Consider the following 17,711-nt stretch of genomic DNA (forward strand, 5'->3'; position numbering starts at 1 on the left):
ATATAAAATTATGTTTTTCTAATCTTTCCAACAATTATTTTTTGTGGGATGATTTCTTATCTGTTCAGTCATGTGAATTTATGTAGGGGATTGATTAGTGGAACTCACGGAAAATTTGTGGTAGTGCTGGAAAAACAGACACTGGTGGACTTGTCTCTTGGGTTTAGCACTGGTAAGTCTTCTGAGGGAGACGGGGAGACGAAGGGCTTCCTCCAAAACCCAGACCACGAACAAAGTAATTAGCCTCTGCAGGTGGTCTAACCATCCTTTGCTTCCTACTTTGTGGTGGATTTGTCAGGAAGAGGGGCAGTTACCTGACCTGGTCTTAATCCAGTGTATACTTTAAGAACAACTAAAGCTGTGAGATGAGTGAATTAAGTCTGGAGTGTATAACCTCATCCCAACTAATTATCCGATTGTTTTTCCTGAACGTCTGTTGTTATCTGTGTGGGTAGGGATATTCAGCCTCTGAATGGAGCTGCAGAGTGTTTTCTCATGCAAGTGGTGTTGAGTTTTGAGAAATGTTCTCCCCTTGGCTCAGACATGACTGTTACACATCCAGTCCAGCTGTGCTGTGCATCAGAGGGACGTGGCAGTAAGTATTTGTAGGACTTCTGAGCTGGCCTTCAGAAGGGGAAGGGTTTGTTACTGCAGAACCTGTCAGCATTTACACACAACACAGCCATATGTATGGTTTGACAAATCCACAGGTAGCAGGTCCATTATGACATGAATCTTCACACTACTGCCTCTAATGGGTCCCTTTTCCTCTGTAAACCTGTTGGTGATCCCCTGCACTTGACCTTCCCACACCCCTGTGCCCTAGGGTTGGGTGCTTGGCTTTGGGAAGGAGGGGAAGCCTGGTGTCTGTCTGCAGGACTTCACAGGCCGGTTTTGTCTGGGCACTTTGGAGCCTGCACTTAGCCCGTGTGTCATTACTGAGTTGGGTAAATACCCAGGAGGGAAGTGGAGGGAGCAGTTCAGCAAGCCAGGCTGGCTTGGCATTTTCTGAGGGGCAAGTAAATGAGTTGTTTCTCTGTGTAGCTCTGGACACTTGGAATGAAGCCACCTCTTGCTGCAGCTGAGGCTGCTGCCGAAAGAGGGGGAGCAGAGCTCGGGCCAGCAGGCTGGTGTGCTCATCCCTGCTGCCTGCATCGTGCCAGGGCTTGGGAGCTGGGGCCAGGCCACAGCAGCACATGGCCTTGTGCTGGTGAAGAAGGGCTGCCCTGGGAGTGATGAGGGCACACACTGGTGTTTGCTCCATGGCAGGGTCTGTGGGGCCTGCCCAGGACTGTGCTCCTTGGAACAGTGAGCAGTGGGGGCCGTCCCAGTCCAGCTGTGTGTGCACCTCCCTGACAGGGCCCAAGCTGAGACCGTGCTGGCTGCAGGCATGGAGTGATGCTAGTAAAGGTTGTCCACATCTTCTGCTTTCTCAATCCTCCCTGACTCATTTGTTAAGCTAGTGCTAGGATAGCTATACCACACCACACTTCTGCTCTTTCATGCTGATCATGTAATTTGTCACTTGAACTGCCCTGTGGTCTGTGGGAAGCAAGCAGAGTAGTCTTCCAAAGAGATCCCCATGAAGGACCTGTGTGATTGCTCAGGAGCCCTTCTTAGAGGTCTTTGCCTGGGTTTGAATATCAGAGGTCTTCTTGCCTCAACCCTGCTGTCAGGAACCTTTTTGCCCAGAGCAAAGGATTTTTCCAGCTTTCCTGTTTACCATGCTGGCTGGGACTTGTTCTTCTGAGACCTTGGACTTTCACCCTTCTTGTTTGAACTATTGTACCACAGCTCAGACACAAACCTGCACTTCGAGGTAGCGGATTTGAAATTAAAAGTTGAGGTTTTTTTGCTTTTTTCTGGCAATTTTTATTTCTAGGATGATTGTTTATGCATTCAATTGTGGAAGCATATATGCAGGATTAATGGACCTCATGTGGAAAATTGCTTGGTGACACTGGAAGAACGAGTGCCAGTTGAGTTTAACACTGACAATTCTAATTCCAAGGAGGGCTCCTTTCAGTCTACGAACAAACAAAGTAATTAGCCTCTGCAGGTGGTCTAACCATCCTTTGCTTCCTACTCTGTGGTGGATTTGTCAGGAAGAGGGGCAGTTACCTGACCTGGTCTTAATCCAGTGTATACTTTAAGAACGACTAAAGCTGTGAGATGAGTGAATTAAGTCTGGAGTGTATAACCTCATCCCAACTAATTATCCGATTGTTTTTCCTGAACGTCTGTTGTTATCTGTGTGGGTAGGGATATTCAGCCTCTGAATGGAGCTGCAGAGTGTGTTTTTGCATACAAGTAGTATTTTCACTGGCATGACTCTCTACTACACACGGATGTCGTACACTCTTGTGCAACTCTGTGACATGAGCGAACAGCACAGTTATTGTAAGCTAAGGATTACTCGTAGCACTGGAGAGCTACTCTGAAAGGGGAAGGGTTTGTTACTGCAAGATCACCTCAATATTTGCATATGTTCTTCTTATGTTCAAGTAGGTCCGAAACAAGTGAGAATTTCTCTGTAGTTTGGACTGTGAACTCCATTTTTGTAGGTTCACTAGGACTTTAAAATCATGGGTATGCTAACTCAGCAACCCCCTGATTGGCTTGCCCAAAGAGTAGAGCCAAGGAAAGTGATCTTTTCTCTGTGTAGACAGTTGGGAAGTGGTTGGGAACTGTGAACTGGAGCTGCTAATTTTAAAGAGGTTTATTTTGTGAGAACATTTAAAATGTTGTGTTAGGGCATGTTCAGTGAAAAAGAAGCTAAATGGTCAATTAGAGCAGCTTTGCAAGGTTGGTGCCGCAGCAAAACTAATTTGATAGCGTTGGGATGGAAACTTGAAGAATATTGTGCATGATTTTTCTTTTTTAAATGTATGAAATGTTGAATTGGCACTTCAGGTAAAGAAACAAGCAAGTGTGGAAAGCATGTACTGATGCCTTCATTAAACTGGACACTTCTAATTCAAGAGTATGAGTGGATCATCTGAATACATGAGAGAGCAGTTATAAAAAGATAACTGTTGAGCAAGGAAACTTTAGTTCTTGGCAACATACTGAGTGAATGACAAAGAATGATTAAAAGTGCTGCCATGTAGGATCAGACTCATATGTTCTTGAATTTAATTTTTAAATAGCTTGGGTCTGTTCCCATTCAAAAGCCAAAACATTGCAGAAAGTGGTGCATCTGAAATTTCAGTTTCAAAAGGTTTTTTAGAGGCCAGTTTCCACCTGCACTGGTTATTTTCTCTGTGTGCCAAAGGTCTTACAAGCAAAAAGGTGTCTACAGAATTACACAGTGCTATTGCAGCTTAATTTTTTTAAAGAAATAATTAATAAATTAAAGTATTAGTTGCACATCTACAGCTATAAATAACAATTTTGCTGCAGAAAAAAAAGAGTGTTGTATTGACAGACTTTCTATTTTGTGCTTTTGTTTTTCCAGGTGGTGCACTGTCCCACGTAGAGTCCTTACGGGTTGTGAATAAAGGGGATGAATTAAGGCTGACGTGCAATGAGGAGGGACCTGTGACTTGGAGTTTCCAGAACTCGGACCCATTGGCAAAAGCAAAGAGTTCCAATGGGAAAGAGTGGTACACCAAAAATGCAACAGTCAGAGACATAGGCAGATACACATGCAGAAGCGAAGGGAGTATTGTCTCCTCTTACTATGTTTTTGTAAAAGGTAAGTATCAATGAAGGCATTATTTTTCTTCCCCCCCCGCCATCTCCACTCCCAAAATAAAAGGATAATAAATGTCAGAGGATGGAATGAATGTGAAGTACAGCGGGAGAACACAACCTGATAGAAGAAATCTTCTTCCCTGTCCAGTAGGAAGAAACTTCATTCTCTACTTTTCTTGCAATGGCCTTTGTCAGCAGTGCAAAGCTCTGGATGAGTTCCTCTTTACATACACATTAATTTTGTGGTGAAGTTTATCCAAGCTCCCTTTCTAGATGCTACCTAAGTGACCTTATTCTGTTGTATGAGTCAGTTATGCAGTGAAGAAGCAAGAAATATGTAGAAATGTCTTTTTAATTCTATGCCATCCATCAGTGTGGAGTCATGTAAAGTTTGGTCCTGAGCTTTTAATTTACTGAGGCAGTCAGCCTAAAGGATTTGGTCTTTTGAGACTGTGCTTCCAGGCCTAAGCCAGCAAACAGCAATGATTCCTCTGCCTTCAGCTTCTGATCTACCTTGTGACTGATCAGAAATGTCTCGGACAGGGAAAAAAGTGCTTCTTCTCTGACACATTTCTCAATCCTTTATTACTCTTGTTTGTGCAGTGTTTTCTTCACATTTCTTCTCTTCTGATGTATGTCTATATCAGCTGCCCCCAAGCTCACAGTTTACCATGCCTGGCATTCCATTTACTTTCTGAGGAAAACAGTTATTTTGCTTGTCCTTCACATAGCTCTGGTGGTCTTCCTAACCTGCTGATGGAAAAAGGTCCTACGGCATCCACTTTCTTGAAGACAGCATTCCTTGACCAACAGGGGTTGTCTCAAAGAGCCCCCCCTGAACCCTGCTAGTCCTTTGAGAATTACTGCAAGGTTGTTCTCCAAGACAGGGATAGAAGCACAAAGAATCACACCACAGTGAAGCTTATTTTCTTCAAGGAAGATGTCTGGCATAGTGGCCACACAATTTAGAGTGTTTCTTTAACTGCTCCTGAGTTCTCCAAATAGCCATGCAGCTACCGTGGTTAAGTTTTCTTGACTGTTTTCCTCTGAGACTATGACTAAGGGAAATCCAACATGTATTTTACCTAAATGTGGGAAACAATCTTGACTTTACCTACCATGATTTTTTTCCTGAAGGTCATGGTAATTATCCCAGACAGCTATGATCATGGAGATGTTTTCACCTTCCATTACATGAGTGGCTCCTTCACCTCAGGATAGCAGGCAGCTCTCCTTATCATCCTTACCAAAGCATCAGGGAAGTTCTATGGCCCTCAGGCAACTCATTTTTATTTTTTTTTTGTCTCAGTTGTTAAAAACATGCCATCTTAACTTTGACAAGTTCTTGTCAGTGAAATAAGTATGGTTGTGAAGTTGACCATCATTTTGCATCAGGTGTGGTTTAATGACATCTTACATCACCTGTAAGATGCTGCCATATACTCTGCTGCTTGTGGGTTGCTACAAACACCCCATGATAATTTTCTGCTTATAAAGGTGGGAGTGAAGAGACAGCAGGACCAAGAACCTAGATCCTTCATAGTGCCTCCTAAAATGGTGCCATCTGTTAATATCTTATGTTCTTCTGAACCTAGTAAATCCAAATTTCTTCTGTTTTTGTGACCAAGGATGACACAGTGTTGACTGATTGAGGATGTGTACCTGCTTCAACCTTCTGTTTTGGCAGAAATTATCTGTGTTGTATCTACAAAAGCATTTTTTTCCTAATCCAAGCAAGCTGAGTTCAGACTCCTGCATAAGAGAGAAAAATCTCTTGATTTGAATCTCAAGTCTTTTCAGAGGGAAACACTGATAAGCACTGCCATCCATATCTTGTGTTGAAAACCTGTGGTGTGCCCTGAAGGCAAGTGCAACCCAAGATGTCCATGGGGTAGAAGGCCATGAAGGGAAGAACATGACCATGAGCAGCCTTGTTTGTATCTGGATTCTCTATAGGAAGTCTTTTCATGTCTTCTCATTGCACTATTTTGTTCCAGATGGGGATTGAAGATGCAAGGGGAGCACCTCAGCAATTCTGCTTGCTCCAGTCAAGGCCTGCTGTGCAATTTCAGCTGTTAGTGAAACAGGTCTTTGTTGCTGCTATTTTCAAAAATTTTTTTGTTTTGTTTTGTAGTTGAGGGGAATCATGCTTTCTACCTAATGAAGATATCTTGGTTCTGTCCGTACTGGAACAAGAGGGACTGAGTAGAAAGCAATCAGTTATATCTGTTAGCAGGGACATTTAGAATAGCACTTGTAATCCATTTCTTCCTGCTCAGAGTGACAGCTAGTCATAGCATTTCTTTTAAGATCTCTATGTGCAAAGCGCCACATTTAGGTTCTGTTCAGAAATTATTTACTTTTTTTTTGTTTCTTAGTAGTCTCCATCCTCTAATTCTAGACTGAAGCTTCAAAACCTGTAGTTTGTGGGGGCTTCTTGGGTGGTAATATCAAATTCAGCTAAAGCTACACCCTCACTCTAAGCTAGAAACCAGCCAGTAACTTCTCTGTTCAGTGATGAAGAACCCCTGATGTAGCAAATTGCTTACATAAACATCCAAAGCTTCATTTTCAGCCTGGTACTTCTTGTCTTAAACCAAATGCACATTGTCCATCATCTTAAAGAAGTTCTCTCAGTCTTCCTTGGTAAGCCATGGTTTGTTGATCTCTAATCATTCAAGTTGTAAGCATGTTTGCAAAAAAGAAAGAAAACTTTTCTCTCAGTTTTTGTTTTTTCTTATTCATTCTACTCTGTAGAGAGGGCAGATGGAATCTGAAATAAACTTTTACAGAGTGTTTGTCATCACACATTCCTTTATTTTTGTGTTTGCCAGCTTCTTAGCATTTCAAGGTCATGACATATCATGGGTTTCAACTTTGCTTGTAGAAGTGTTTAAAGTACTATAAGTTTGTGTGCCGTAAGGTTGGCTGAGATGAAATGCTATAGGAAAGTTACCTTATGAAAGATTGCATGATGATTTTTCAATCAGATATGCTGTTTGTATGCCCAGTTTTTCTTCTAAGGAGGCTAAAAATAATCTCTGCTTTCAGGGAGCGGAGAGAAAGAGAGAAGTTGTTTGCTGCTTCCTCTGGTAGCAATGTGTGTTCATTTAGATTATGTATTTTACAGAAGTGAAAACCATAATTTAGGTGCTTTTCAACTTCCATTTGCTCATAAATTTCTTTCAAATCCTCCTGTGGGCATGGAACCTTACAGCCCTGCCACTAGCTAAAAGCAAATTACTTCTAGTGGTCTGTGGAAATCTGTTTACTGTTGTGGGGATATTTTGGACCTAAACAAGGCAAAAAATGCCCTCCATCTCCAAATAGAAAAGCAGTAAGTTTATTTTTAGTGCACATGATTCTTCAGTGTATCTGACATTGAATGCTACAGCACGTCTTCTGTTGTGCTGCTCTTTTAGGACAAAATTTAATGTCTCTTGGTAAACATGAATTGGGCAACACTCAATTTCACTGGCTGAAAGTAAAACTTCCTTTGAGAAGTGCCCAATTGTAGAGTTAGGGTAATCAGAAGTTCCCATGCCAGTTTGTCTGACAGATCTTTGTGTTTCTTCACAGATCCAAATGTGCTCTTCCTTGTTGATTCTCTGATCTATGGAAAAGAAGACAGTGACATCCTGCTGGTGTGCCCACTAACAGATCCAAATGTTACGAATTTCACACTGAAAAGATGTGATGGGAAACGTCTCCCCAGAAATATGACGTTCATTCCCAATCCCCAGAAAGGCATTGTTATAAAGAACGTACAGAGGTCGTTCAAGGGCTGCTACCAGTGCTTGGCCAAGCACAATGGAGTCGAGAAGATATCAGAGAAGATTTTCCTGAATGTGAGACCAGGTAACACTGGATTTTTGCCTTCTTGTAGAGAACCTCATTCCCAGGAGGTGTAGAGAAGGGCTGTGAAACCTCATTGCTGTCCAAAGGAAAGTGGCGAGCTTAGAAAGCTTGTTTTGGGCAAGTCGTGTCAGGGCACAGACTGATCTCGTGGCACTTAGCTTGTGGCTGTGCTCAGAAGGTTTGGCCATGATGATTTATTTTCTGTACCTGGTGATTTCCAGGCATTTTTTTCATCACTATAAGAAATGTGGGTTATGCTGTTAAATTCTGAGGACAAACCAGCACCCTGAGGTTTGTACAGGTTTGTGCAGGTAAAATTATTTTGGTGCCTGACTCCTATATTTGTTGCCCACAAGTGACAGTAGAAGGAGATGATGGATGGCATTGAAGAAGAGGGATTTGGTGGAGAGGCAGAGCTTGTGGAAGGAGAAGGTCTTTACTTTCACATTATTGAATGAAGATGGTCACAACAGCACAGACAATGATGAGGAATGCATTGTGGCTGAACTGCTACATGCAGCACTACACTTGGCAAACCTGTTGGTGATCCCCTGCACTTGACCTTCCCACACCCCTGTGCCCTAGGGTTGGGTGCTTGGCTTTGGGAAGGAGGGGAAGCCTGGTGTCTGTCTGCAGGACTTCACAGGCCGGTTTTGTCTGGGCACTTTGGAGCCTGCACTTAGCCCGTGTGTCATTACTGAGTTGGGTAAATACCCAGGAGGGAAGTGGAGGGAGCAGTTCAGCAAGCCAGGCTGGCTTGGCATTTTCTGAGGGGCAAGTAAATGAGTTGTTTCTCTGTGTAGCTCTGGACACTTGGAATGAAGCCACCTCTTGCTGCAGCTGAGGCTGCTGCCGAAAGAGGGGGAGCAGAGCTCGGGCCAGCAGGCTGGTGTGCTCATCCCTGCTGCCTGCATCGTGCCAGGGCTTGGGAGCTGGGGCCAGGCCACAGCAGCACATGGCCTTGTGCTGGTGAAGAAGGGCTGCCCTGGGAGTGATGAGGGCACACGCTGGTGTTTGCTCCATGGCAGGGTCTGTGGGACCTGCCCATTCTCCTTGGAGGTCGGGCAGGAGGCTGAGGAGTGAGGACTATCTCAAGTGTGGAGTTTGCTGTGGCAAGTTTAAGACTTTTTTCCTGATGATCTGGAAATTCGGGATTGTCACTCTTAGTATTGTGATTACTGTGCTGTAGTGTTCAGTCCTTACTGAGTTCATCAGGTAAAACTCACACTTTCTCCTTGGCTCAGCATTTAAATGGGTTGGAGACCCTTTGGTGGGTAATGTTTTTGTAGTTATATCTGTACAACAGGGAGCTATGCAGGAGTACTCAGACACGTAACAGCTATGATAGCATTGGGAGTATTCATGTACAGCCCTTCTCAAAACAATGAGGGCTTTATGGACTTAGGGCTCTCTTTTGGATGTCCAGAGATGTTTCTGGCAGTTGAGAACACAGAATGGGTTCTGCACTGGCATCCTCCTGTCATTTGGGTACTGCAGTATGCTGAGGGGGATTTTTGTGTGAGCCTTTATGTGTGAAGAGAGCAAACATGTTTCTTTGTTCTCTTCTGTAGCTCCTTACAGCGACATGAGGAAAACATTGTTAATGTACAAATGTCTCAGAAGCACGGGGCTTTCCTAAGTTTTGTACAATTTACCTAAGAAAACTACAAAAGTTGTGTCAGAAGCAGAATCTGGAAGACCTTATCTGGTGCATGCTGCATTCAGAGTTTGTCTTCCTGTGTAAAAGCCCTAGTGGGAAGTTAACTGGAGTATAATAAAAGAGGAAAATTTGAAGAAAGGATGAAGAAAAACAAACCACAAAGGGAACAGAGGAAGAGCTGAAGAGCTTTGCAGAGGCAGGAGACACATAGTCCTCAGATACACCTGACTGTTGGCAAGAGACATCTTGAAGCAGAGCAGGGTACAGCTACCCCATGTCTGCATGTCACCACCTGCTTCTTGGGTGACAAACTGAGCCATCACTGCAAGCAGAGGTCATGGTGCTTTTGGGCACAGGCATGCAGAAGTCCTTGAGATGTACCTCTCCTTCCTGGGCAGTCCATCAGGAGCTTTTCAAGGACCTGTCAGACAGTACTTTCTGTTGGCTGTAATGTTTTGTAATTAAAATCTGTAGTTATTGCTGGGCTTCTGTTCTTCAGTGACTGATCTTCACCATGTTTTCAGTTCCAGAGTGCTACTTTTTAATCACTGTTACAAAATGAATCATCTTATTGATGGTTCAACGCCATTCGAGTTTCTTTATGCAAGTTGCTATGCTCTAACAACTATTATCAAGTGTAATTTGAAGTGAGGTTGAAGCAGAAATGTGCTTGTTGTAAAGGAACAACCATGTAATATGTTAAAAAATTTGAATACATCTTAGAGCCTTGATTTTATTGGAAAGTTAATTAATGACTGTTGATTTTTATCCCCCCTGGAAGAGCTGAGACTAATGAAAAGTAATAAACTTCTAAATTGTTTTCCAGTTCACAAAACTCTTCCTGTCATCACCTTATCAAAAAGCTATGAGCTTCTCAAAGAAGGAGAAGAATTTGAAGTTACATGCATAATCACGGATGTGGATAGCAGTGTACAAGCTAGTTGGGCTTCTCACAAGAGTGGGGTAAGTTCCTTTAATTGTATCATGTGTATCAGCACAGTACACAGACTCTCTGCAGACATTCTCATGCATGTCTTGGGTACCTGATGTTGTGTTGATTTGGATTTGCTGCATTTACAAAGATTCAGTATCCCACAGACTGGGGAGAGGGCAACAACTGTCCTGTGCACATGAGGATGGCTGGGAGGAAAAGCATCTGCATGGGCTTCTCTTCCCAAAAAGAAGTTAAAGTTCGGCTCTTCAATGTGAAGTTTAGGTGACCTCTGTTGGGCTTCCTAAATATGGAAGCGTGGAGTGCCTACACATCACATTGCAATCAATGGGAGCTGCAAATATCAACACATGGACTGCAAATTACATATTCTAGTTGTTATCATTAACAGTAAAATACCTTCTAATTAGCATGGGGTTGTGTGTGACAGGAATAGTAGTAAGCATTCGCAGGAATGATTAATTCATTTAAATTGCATGGTGTGCCTCACTAACTGGAAAAGCTCTGAAAAATGAACCAGTGAACTGGCTTCTGTCTGCCAGTGATAGATGAAGTTAGTGACTGGCATCACCAAATTAAATTATCGAGAGGCTCAGTGCTCCAGGAGTTTGATACAGGCAGCACAGATATTCTGCAGAAAAGGGGGCAGAGAGATCCCCTTCCCTGGTGAGCCAGTGTGCTGCCAGCTCTGTTTTTGAAAGGAGTAGCAGACATTGGGCTGTTTTTGAGAATGTTCCTTGATCTTCTAAGTATACCCTGAAATTTAAATTAATTAAAAGCTCTTGTGAAGACTTTTTAGTAACTCTACCATATACTCTCCCATGCTAATTGTCTGATCTTTTACAGCTAATGGTAGTGACCAGAATACATAATTCTCAGCCCATGTACATGGAAGAAAAGACTCCTGTGATATTTGGATAAATCACATCTCCTCGGGCACCTAACAAACAGGAGTCCTGTTCCCTGGGGCTGGGCATGCTGTGCTTAGCTAATCCACCAGCTCTGGCAAAGCTGTTCTTGCTAAGTGCTCACTGCTCCAGAAATCCCACCCTGCAGCTCTAAGCGTGTTGAAGGTTCAAGTGACGTGAAGGTGGCTTGGGACATGCAGAGCTGCTTTTGTTCCTGTGCAGGACCTTCATCTGAGAATTTAATTTCTTGTCTCATTCCCCTTCCTTTCCTGTGTTACAGATTGACGAAATTGAGGCCTTCCCTTCATTTTTTTTGTGCTTTATAACTTTTTTATTTAATGTGTAAAAGCCACAAAGATAGTATTTTCCCAAGAAGCTTGACTTTTCTGTCCTGTCTGGTAAATAGTAGGAGCTGATCTCTTTGAAATAATGACTATCAAAATAAATTTTGTATTGAAAGAGAACACATAAATTTCATATTTAAGTAGATGCAGAATTACATTTTGTCCTGAATAGATGAGAGGAAAAAAAAAAAAAAATGCTTTTTCCATGTATGCCTGAAGTTACCACTTAGGAAAATTAGGAGACTGGCTATTAGCAAGCACATCCATAGTAAATATACTTCTCTTGTGATTATTGTAAGTCAGAAGGAATCAAAATTGCATTGAGAAGCTTTAATTTGCCTAGAAGCTCTTGGAACACCCAAGAATTGCAATAATTCAGTTAGAAAATCATAACAAGTCCCGGTCTGCCTTTGGTTTAATCAGTGCAAATTTTATCATTCTTTCCAACCATACCAAACGTTCTCACAGAGACTAAATCAACATCTCAAAGCATTTATTTTTTCTATGCATATGTATGGAATCATGACATATTTAAGAGAATGAAGTTTTCAGTTTCCTTTAATAAATTTGGATTGCTATGGACCAAGAATCAGAGTGGGTACCAGAGGGAGGATGCTGTGTATAGCCTGCTGCCAGCAGGGCTCTCTGTAGCATGCCTGCCATCAGGAGATGCACTGGCCTTGGAACATAGAGTAACACTTTTAAAATGAAGCCCCAGGACCTTTAATTCTTTCTAGTAATTTGCTGGGAAGCATTGCAACCATTAGAGAGCTGGTGAACTTCAGGCACCGTTTGAGGGGTGAACCACACTTCTGATATGCAGTGACTTCATACCAGAGCTCCAGCTTCTGAGCATTAGGAAAGTCAGGACCCAGTGGTCATTTTGCATCAAGCCCTACAGTTAGAAGTGCTGTTTGTGGAAATAAAACCTTCAGCTGGTTACTCACCCTCTCACCAATACTCACCTTAGTACTGGAAACCTAGATTGAATGAGCTAGGTCTGACCTTGAGCACAACAGCCTTGCCATCAGGTAATGGGAGCATTTGAAGAAGCTAGGGGTCTAGTTCTTTGGCCTGGGCTGGTCTCCTCCATTTGGCTCTCTTGGGGCAGGTGAGCACAGCCCCAAATTCACCCCACCCCCACCCCACATCCTTACACATTCTTGCCTTAGAAGAGATCTTGAGGAGTAAAAAGAAAAGAGGAAGGGGAGGGGATAGGACTTAGGAGAGGACATTATCTCCCAAAGGCAGCTGATCACACACTTGTTTTGCATGGCGAGATTCTAGTGACAGGTTTGTCGTGCTGGCTTACTATTCCGGTTTAAAGTTATGAATATTAATACAGCAAAGTTATAATTACTTCTATTTTTAATTTATCTAGGAAAGATGATGCATACACAGTGTTTTAGATGTTAATTGTTTTTTACCGACAGATTGTTACAAGCAAAAGCAGAAATTTGGGTGATTATGGATACGAAAGGAAATTAACATTGAACATCCGTTCAGTGGGAGTTAATGATTCTGGAGAATTCACATGCCAAGCAGAAAACCCTTTCGGAAGAACCAATGCCACAGTAACCTTGAAAGCTCTAGGTAAATACTTCTTGTAGAATTCTTAACATTTCTAAGAGCAGGAGATGAAAAGTGAGAACACTGGGGAGTCTTCCCTTCCTTCTCTCTCCTTTTTCCCAAACCTCAGCAAGTAAAGTTGGTTTTCTGTAAAGGTTATTGCTGACTGCTGCCATATGGGATGGCTCAGGAAGTTGTGATGTGTATGAGTGCTTTAATTTCTATAATAACCCTTTGCTTGTTATTGGAAAGTGATACCAGAACAACCACCCAACAGTGTTTCTGTCCCAGTGTTTGTCTCATCCTTCCTAGTTTTATCTAAAATTTAAGCAGGTTTTAACAAAGCAACTAATTTACCTTCTTCTGGTACTGTCCCTATGCTTAAGTGACTTGGCAGCACAAGTGCAAAGCACATCTTCAATAGCTGCCTTCCAAGCATGGGGAATTTCAGTGACACTGTTTCTTATGCAGAAGCTGTATTTGTACCTCTCTTTAAAATAATGCTGTGAGCAGCATCGTGGTGCCCATAGACAGCATGAAATTGTTCCGGAGGTCACCCCCTTGTTCAACCCACTATCCATCACTTCTACATGTTTTGGATCATGTCCCTAAACAGTGAGCAAAGTCCCTTCCTCCTCTTGTTTAATAACAGACGTGTTTCGAGTCTGCTGTATATTAACTTGGGTGACACACAGTGCCTTTTGCATTTTAAAGCTGCTGAAACCTGCTCATTTGATAAATTGAGAACAATTAAGGACATGTTGGTATAGTTAATAAGATCATTCTGGTCTGTGTAGTTGCTACAATCGTTTCAGTTCCATTCAAGGGCGTAGTAACTGAGGGAAGTGTAGCCCTGGATTCTTTTTTTTCCTTTTCAAATCCGTTTTTCTGTTGCACAGACACGCACTCCAGCCGCACTGCTTGTTTTGCTTTCCCTGGTAACGTAAAGAAAACAGAAGTGTTTGACCTGTGTGGGTCATATCTTCAGCAAACAGGCAGAGGTTTGAGTGCCCTTAACCTTGCTGTGCTGGTTGAGGGGGTAGGGCTCACAATGACAGGGATGTTCTCCTCATTTTTTTACAGGAGAGACTACATTCATATGTAAAAGAGTGAAACAGTGTGAAGTATGAAAGAAAATCTTCTCCCCAAGGGGATCAATGTGAAAGCTTTTATTATAAGATGAGGGAAGTTCTTCACCACAGAAATTCTTAGTACTACTACATATGCAAATGTAGCTTTAAAAAGGATTGACTTTGGAAAGTCTGGAGTTTAAAGTAAAGTATGGCATTATAAAAAGTAGGAAATAAATTTATTTTTTTTAGTAAAATACCAAGTTTGTATTTAATGAAAAATGCCAGAGAAAAGGTGGAATCTTTCCTTCCTGAGATAGTTTTCTCTCTCCATCCTCTCAAATTTGACTTAAATAAGCTCCAACTTTTGGATACCTTTCACCATTTATTGTCAAACTGGCTATATTTACCTGAACTGTACCAGCTCAGCTCCCAGGGTCCTGGGAAGTGGTGCATGGTGTTTACATAGAGAGAGATCTGGGATTACAGTCACTCGGCTTTAACATTAGCCAAAAGTTTTACAAAAAATGTGTAGTTTTTGTAAAATTCCTAATTACTTTTTCTATCAGTTGATTTATCTAACAATAGAAGGTACTAGAACTGCATTACAGGGACTGATAGCATTTTAATAAAATTTTATTTGAAGGGAGTTTGGTCTGATTTTGAATATAGCTTGTATAGGGAATGCTGTGTTTGTACAGAAACTGAAAAAGGCACTGCAAAGAAACTGCAAACCTTAAGTTTCTAGATTTAAAAATTTTTCCTCATTTCTAATGATGGAGACCATTTTAGAGCATACCTGCCTGCTGTGAATTTACTTCATCCTTTCTTCTTCAAAGCATCTGTCAAGTGCTCTGGCAGATCCATATGCTTTCACCAAGCCCCACTGGCTCTGGATTTCCCAAGCTCGTGTGCCCAGCTGGCCACAGCAGTTTGATTAGTAGAAAGTGGGAAGAAGAAGGGATCTGAGATTGACTTTAGGTCTAAATTCAAGCTCTCAGTAAATGCATTTCCTTGTAATTGCAATCTGCCTGTCAAACTGATAATTCCCTTATGAATTTCTGTAATTGGACTGAAAAACTTGTCTTTTTAAAGTGAATCCTCAATCTGATGAGTTTATTAATGAAATTAAAACCACTACAGCAAGGATGTTGTTAGACATGATATTTTGGAACGGAACTGTGCAGTGATAAATGGTATCTGCCAAATGAAAGATTAAGACCCAGCAGCAGATGTACAGAAATGCCTTAGTTTAAGATGATTGGTATCCAGGCCTGTGGACTTAGCACATTTTTCTTTAATTACAGCTTTTAATAGCTTCATTTGTAATGTTGTTCTTAATTACACTCGACAAAGAAACCTTTAATACTCTAGAATACTGTAATAAATTATTTTAGTTTGCTTTTTTTTTGTAATGTTTCTTTCACACCAGACAGCGAGTCGAACTTTCGGAAAAATAGAAATACTTGAGTAGAATCAAACACATGCTTGCATTTTTCCAAAAGCATATAGAAGGTATTTGTCACCAGAAGGTGGAATTATTTATGCTGAGGCACTCAAGGCTGCTTTCAGTCCTATGCCCCATGCTATATGTAGCTAGTAGCCTTGGTTTTGGCAGGTGAAGGTTTAAGTTCTGCTTTGCAGATAAGGTTTCCTGTTTCACAGTTGGATGTTTGATCACTGATTATCTTGACGTTGTCTAAGTGTGGTTAGAGTACTCACAATCTTCTAAATGGTCCTGAAATTGTTTTTCTTCTCCTCTTACGACCATCAGCTAAAGGATTTGTCCGTTTGCTTGCAACAATGAATACCACAATAGATATAAATGCAGGACAAAATGGAAACTTAACAGTTGAATATGAGGCATATCCAAAACCAAAGGAGGAAGTCTGGATGTACATGAATGAAACATTACAGAATTCCTCAGACCATGATGTCAAGTTCAAGACTGTGGGTAATAACAGGTAATATGCATGGCTGTAGGTGTTGATTTCACTTTGGAACAGCAGACTAGAGGATGCTCTGGGAAGAGGAAAGGGGGAATGGTGAGAAAATTGTGACTAAAAGATGTAGTACATGTGACTTGCCATAGTAGCTGGTGCAGAGTCTGCTGACCTACATTTGGAATAGCGTCGAGCTAACCACACCATCTGAGACCAGCTTACTCATGACTCACCTAAATTCCTGTCCAATAAGCAAAAAAGATAATTAAGGTTGGTTGTGTGCAGAAACTCCCTTCACTGCCACAGCAGACCCCAGTGCTCTGGATAAAAGCTTATGCTTTTTTTTTCTGCTGGCTACTGTTCTCTTCTGATTGCTTGTCTTCCAAAAATCCAGTGAAGCACCCAGAACATGTGGCCTCGGTTGTGAGTCTGGGTTCCCTCCCCAGTGAGAAGAGGAGCAGGTGGTGATGCGTGCATGGTCTGAGCCTGATGCTCAGCTGCCACCCAGGCACACATCTGGGTGTTAGAAATGGCAAAACTTCTGGATGTTGGAAGTGCAGTGGTAATAATAATGTAAGATAACAGTGCATGGACGATGTCTGCAGAAAATTCCCTCCTTATTTTCCATGCAGCAATTGCCTGTTCAGAGCAAGTTGTGTGTCTTAGTAATGCTTAATTTTTTTCTTTACAGTTACACAAGTGAACTTCACCTTACACGATTAAAAGGAACAGAAGGAGGCATTTACACATTTTTTGTGTCCAACTCTGATGCCAGCTCCTCTGTAACATTTAATGTCTATGTGAAAAGTAAGTAAAGTGAACAGTCTGAAATATTTCATTATCACAGTCATTGTATTTTATACAACATAATGTATGCACAAGATGTCACAGTGTGGTTCAGCATATGAGAGGCTTTCTGAAGTGAAGCGCATGCTGGAAAACTAAATGTCAAGATATAAAAGTGCAGAGTACTCACACAAATCCACCTACTATCCAACATGACCTTATATTCCAGTGAACGTATTCCAGAGATTACCAGAGAGCAGCTAGGTTGTTTATACAGAAAAAAACCTGTAGCACCTGGAAACATGATCCCAAAAATAAGTATGTATCACAAACCTTTTATAATTTGAGGTGGAGCAGATTACACAGGGATTATAATTTGCATTTTTGGCAACCAAGTCAAGCTTTTAATTGTCCTTAATTTGTTTGAATTGGATGAAGAGTTTGAAAGCTTGTCAGGAGAATTACTCACATTTAGATGCCTCTTGGCATCTAAATTCTTCTGTATAATGGTATAAATCACCATTGTTTTAGAGAAATCTGCATAGCTTCACAAATGCGTGTGTTGTCGTCTTTGGGACATGCTTGTTAAGAAAGAGCGCTGGCCTCAGTTCCAAATAGCGTTCTTCAAGACAAAACTTCAAAATGAATTCAATGAAACCTTCAGAAAACCCTGTCCACAGTGGAACCATCTTAGAGCGTTTCATGTGCTCAGCAGACAAATATTGGCTGCTGCTAAGGGAAAGCTTAAAGAAAATTAAGCCAAGAGGGCCGTTGAGCCCAGCAAGAGGAACTGTATCGACAGTAAGTGAACATGCTGCAAATGCTGTTCCGTGCTGCTGCTATGCTTTAGCAGCAATGTCTCCTTTTTCAGACATAGTTTTATGCAGAGGACTGTCGAGACTTCCAGAAATGCATCAAGTCCTCG

General features: G+C 41.8%; 1 protein-coding gene across 3 annotated transcripts in view; it reads left to right on the plus strand.

The window, feature by feature from the left end:
• Positions 1-17,711, plus strand: part of KIT (KIT proto-oncogene, receptor tyrosine kinase) — a 54,319-nt gene that overhangs the window by 14,748 nt on the left and 21,860 nt on the right. Inside the window, exons 1-7 of one of the 3 annotated variants that reach the window (XM_086888441.1) lie at positions 825-1,015; positions 3,458-3,697; positions 7,276-7,554; positions 10,041-10,177; positions 12,852-13,011; positions 15,832-16,021; positions 16,692-16,807. In XM_086888441.1, the coding sequence (XP_086744567.1) occupies positions 7,416-7,554; positions 10,041-10,177; positions 12,852-13,011; positions 15,832-16,021; positions 16,692-16,807 (742 nt within the window). In that variant the 5' untranslated portion in view covers positions 825-1,015; positions 3,458-3,697; positions 7,276-7,415. Of the gene's footprint in view, positions 1-824; positions 1,016-1,095; positions 1,411-3,457; positions 3,698-7,275; positions 7,555-10,040; positions 10,178-12,851; positions 13,012-15,831; positions 16,022-16,691; positions 16,808-17,711 lie in introns of those variants that run through there. The other 2 variants (XM_086888439.1, XM_086888440.1) reach the window with 2 other exon arrangements.

Source organism: Cyanistes caeruleus, chromosome 5, assembly GCF_971803275.1.
Source record: "Cyanistes caeruleus chromosome 5, bCyaCae1.hap1.1, whole genome shotgun sequence".
NCBI classification, from domain to species: Eukaryota; Metazoa; Chordata; class Aves; order Passeriformes; family Paridae; genus Cyanistes; species Cyanistes caeruleus.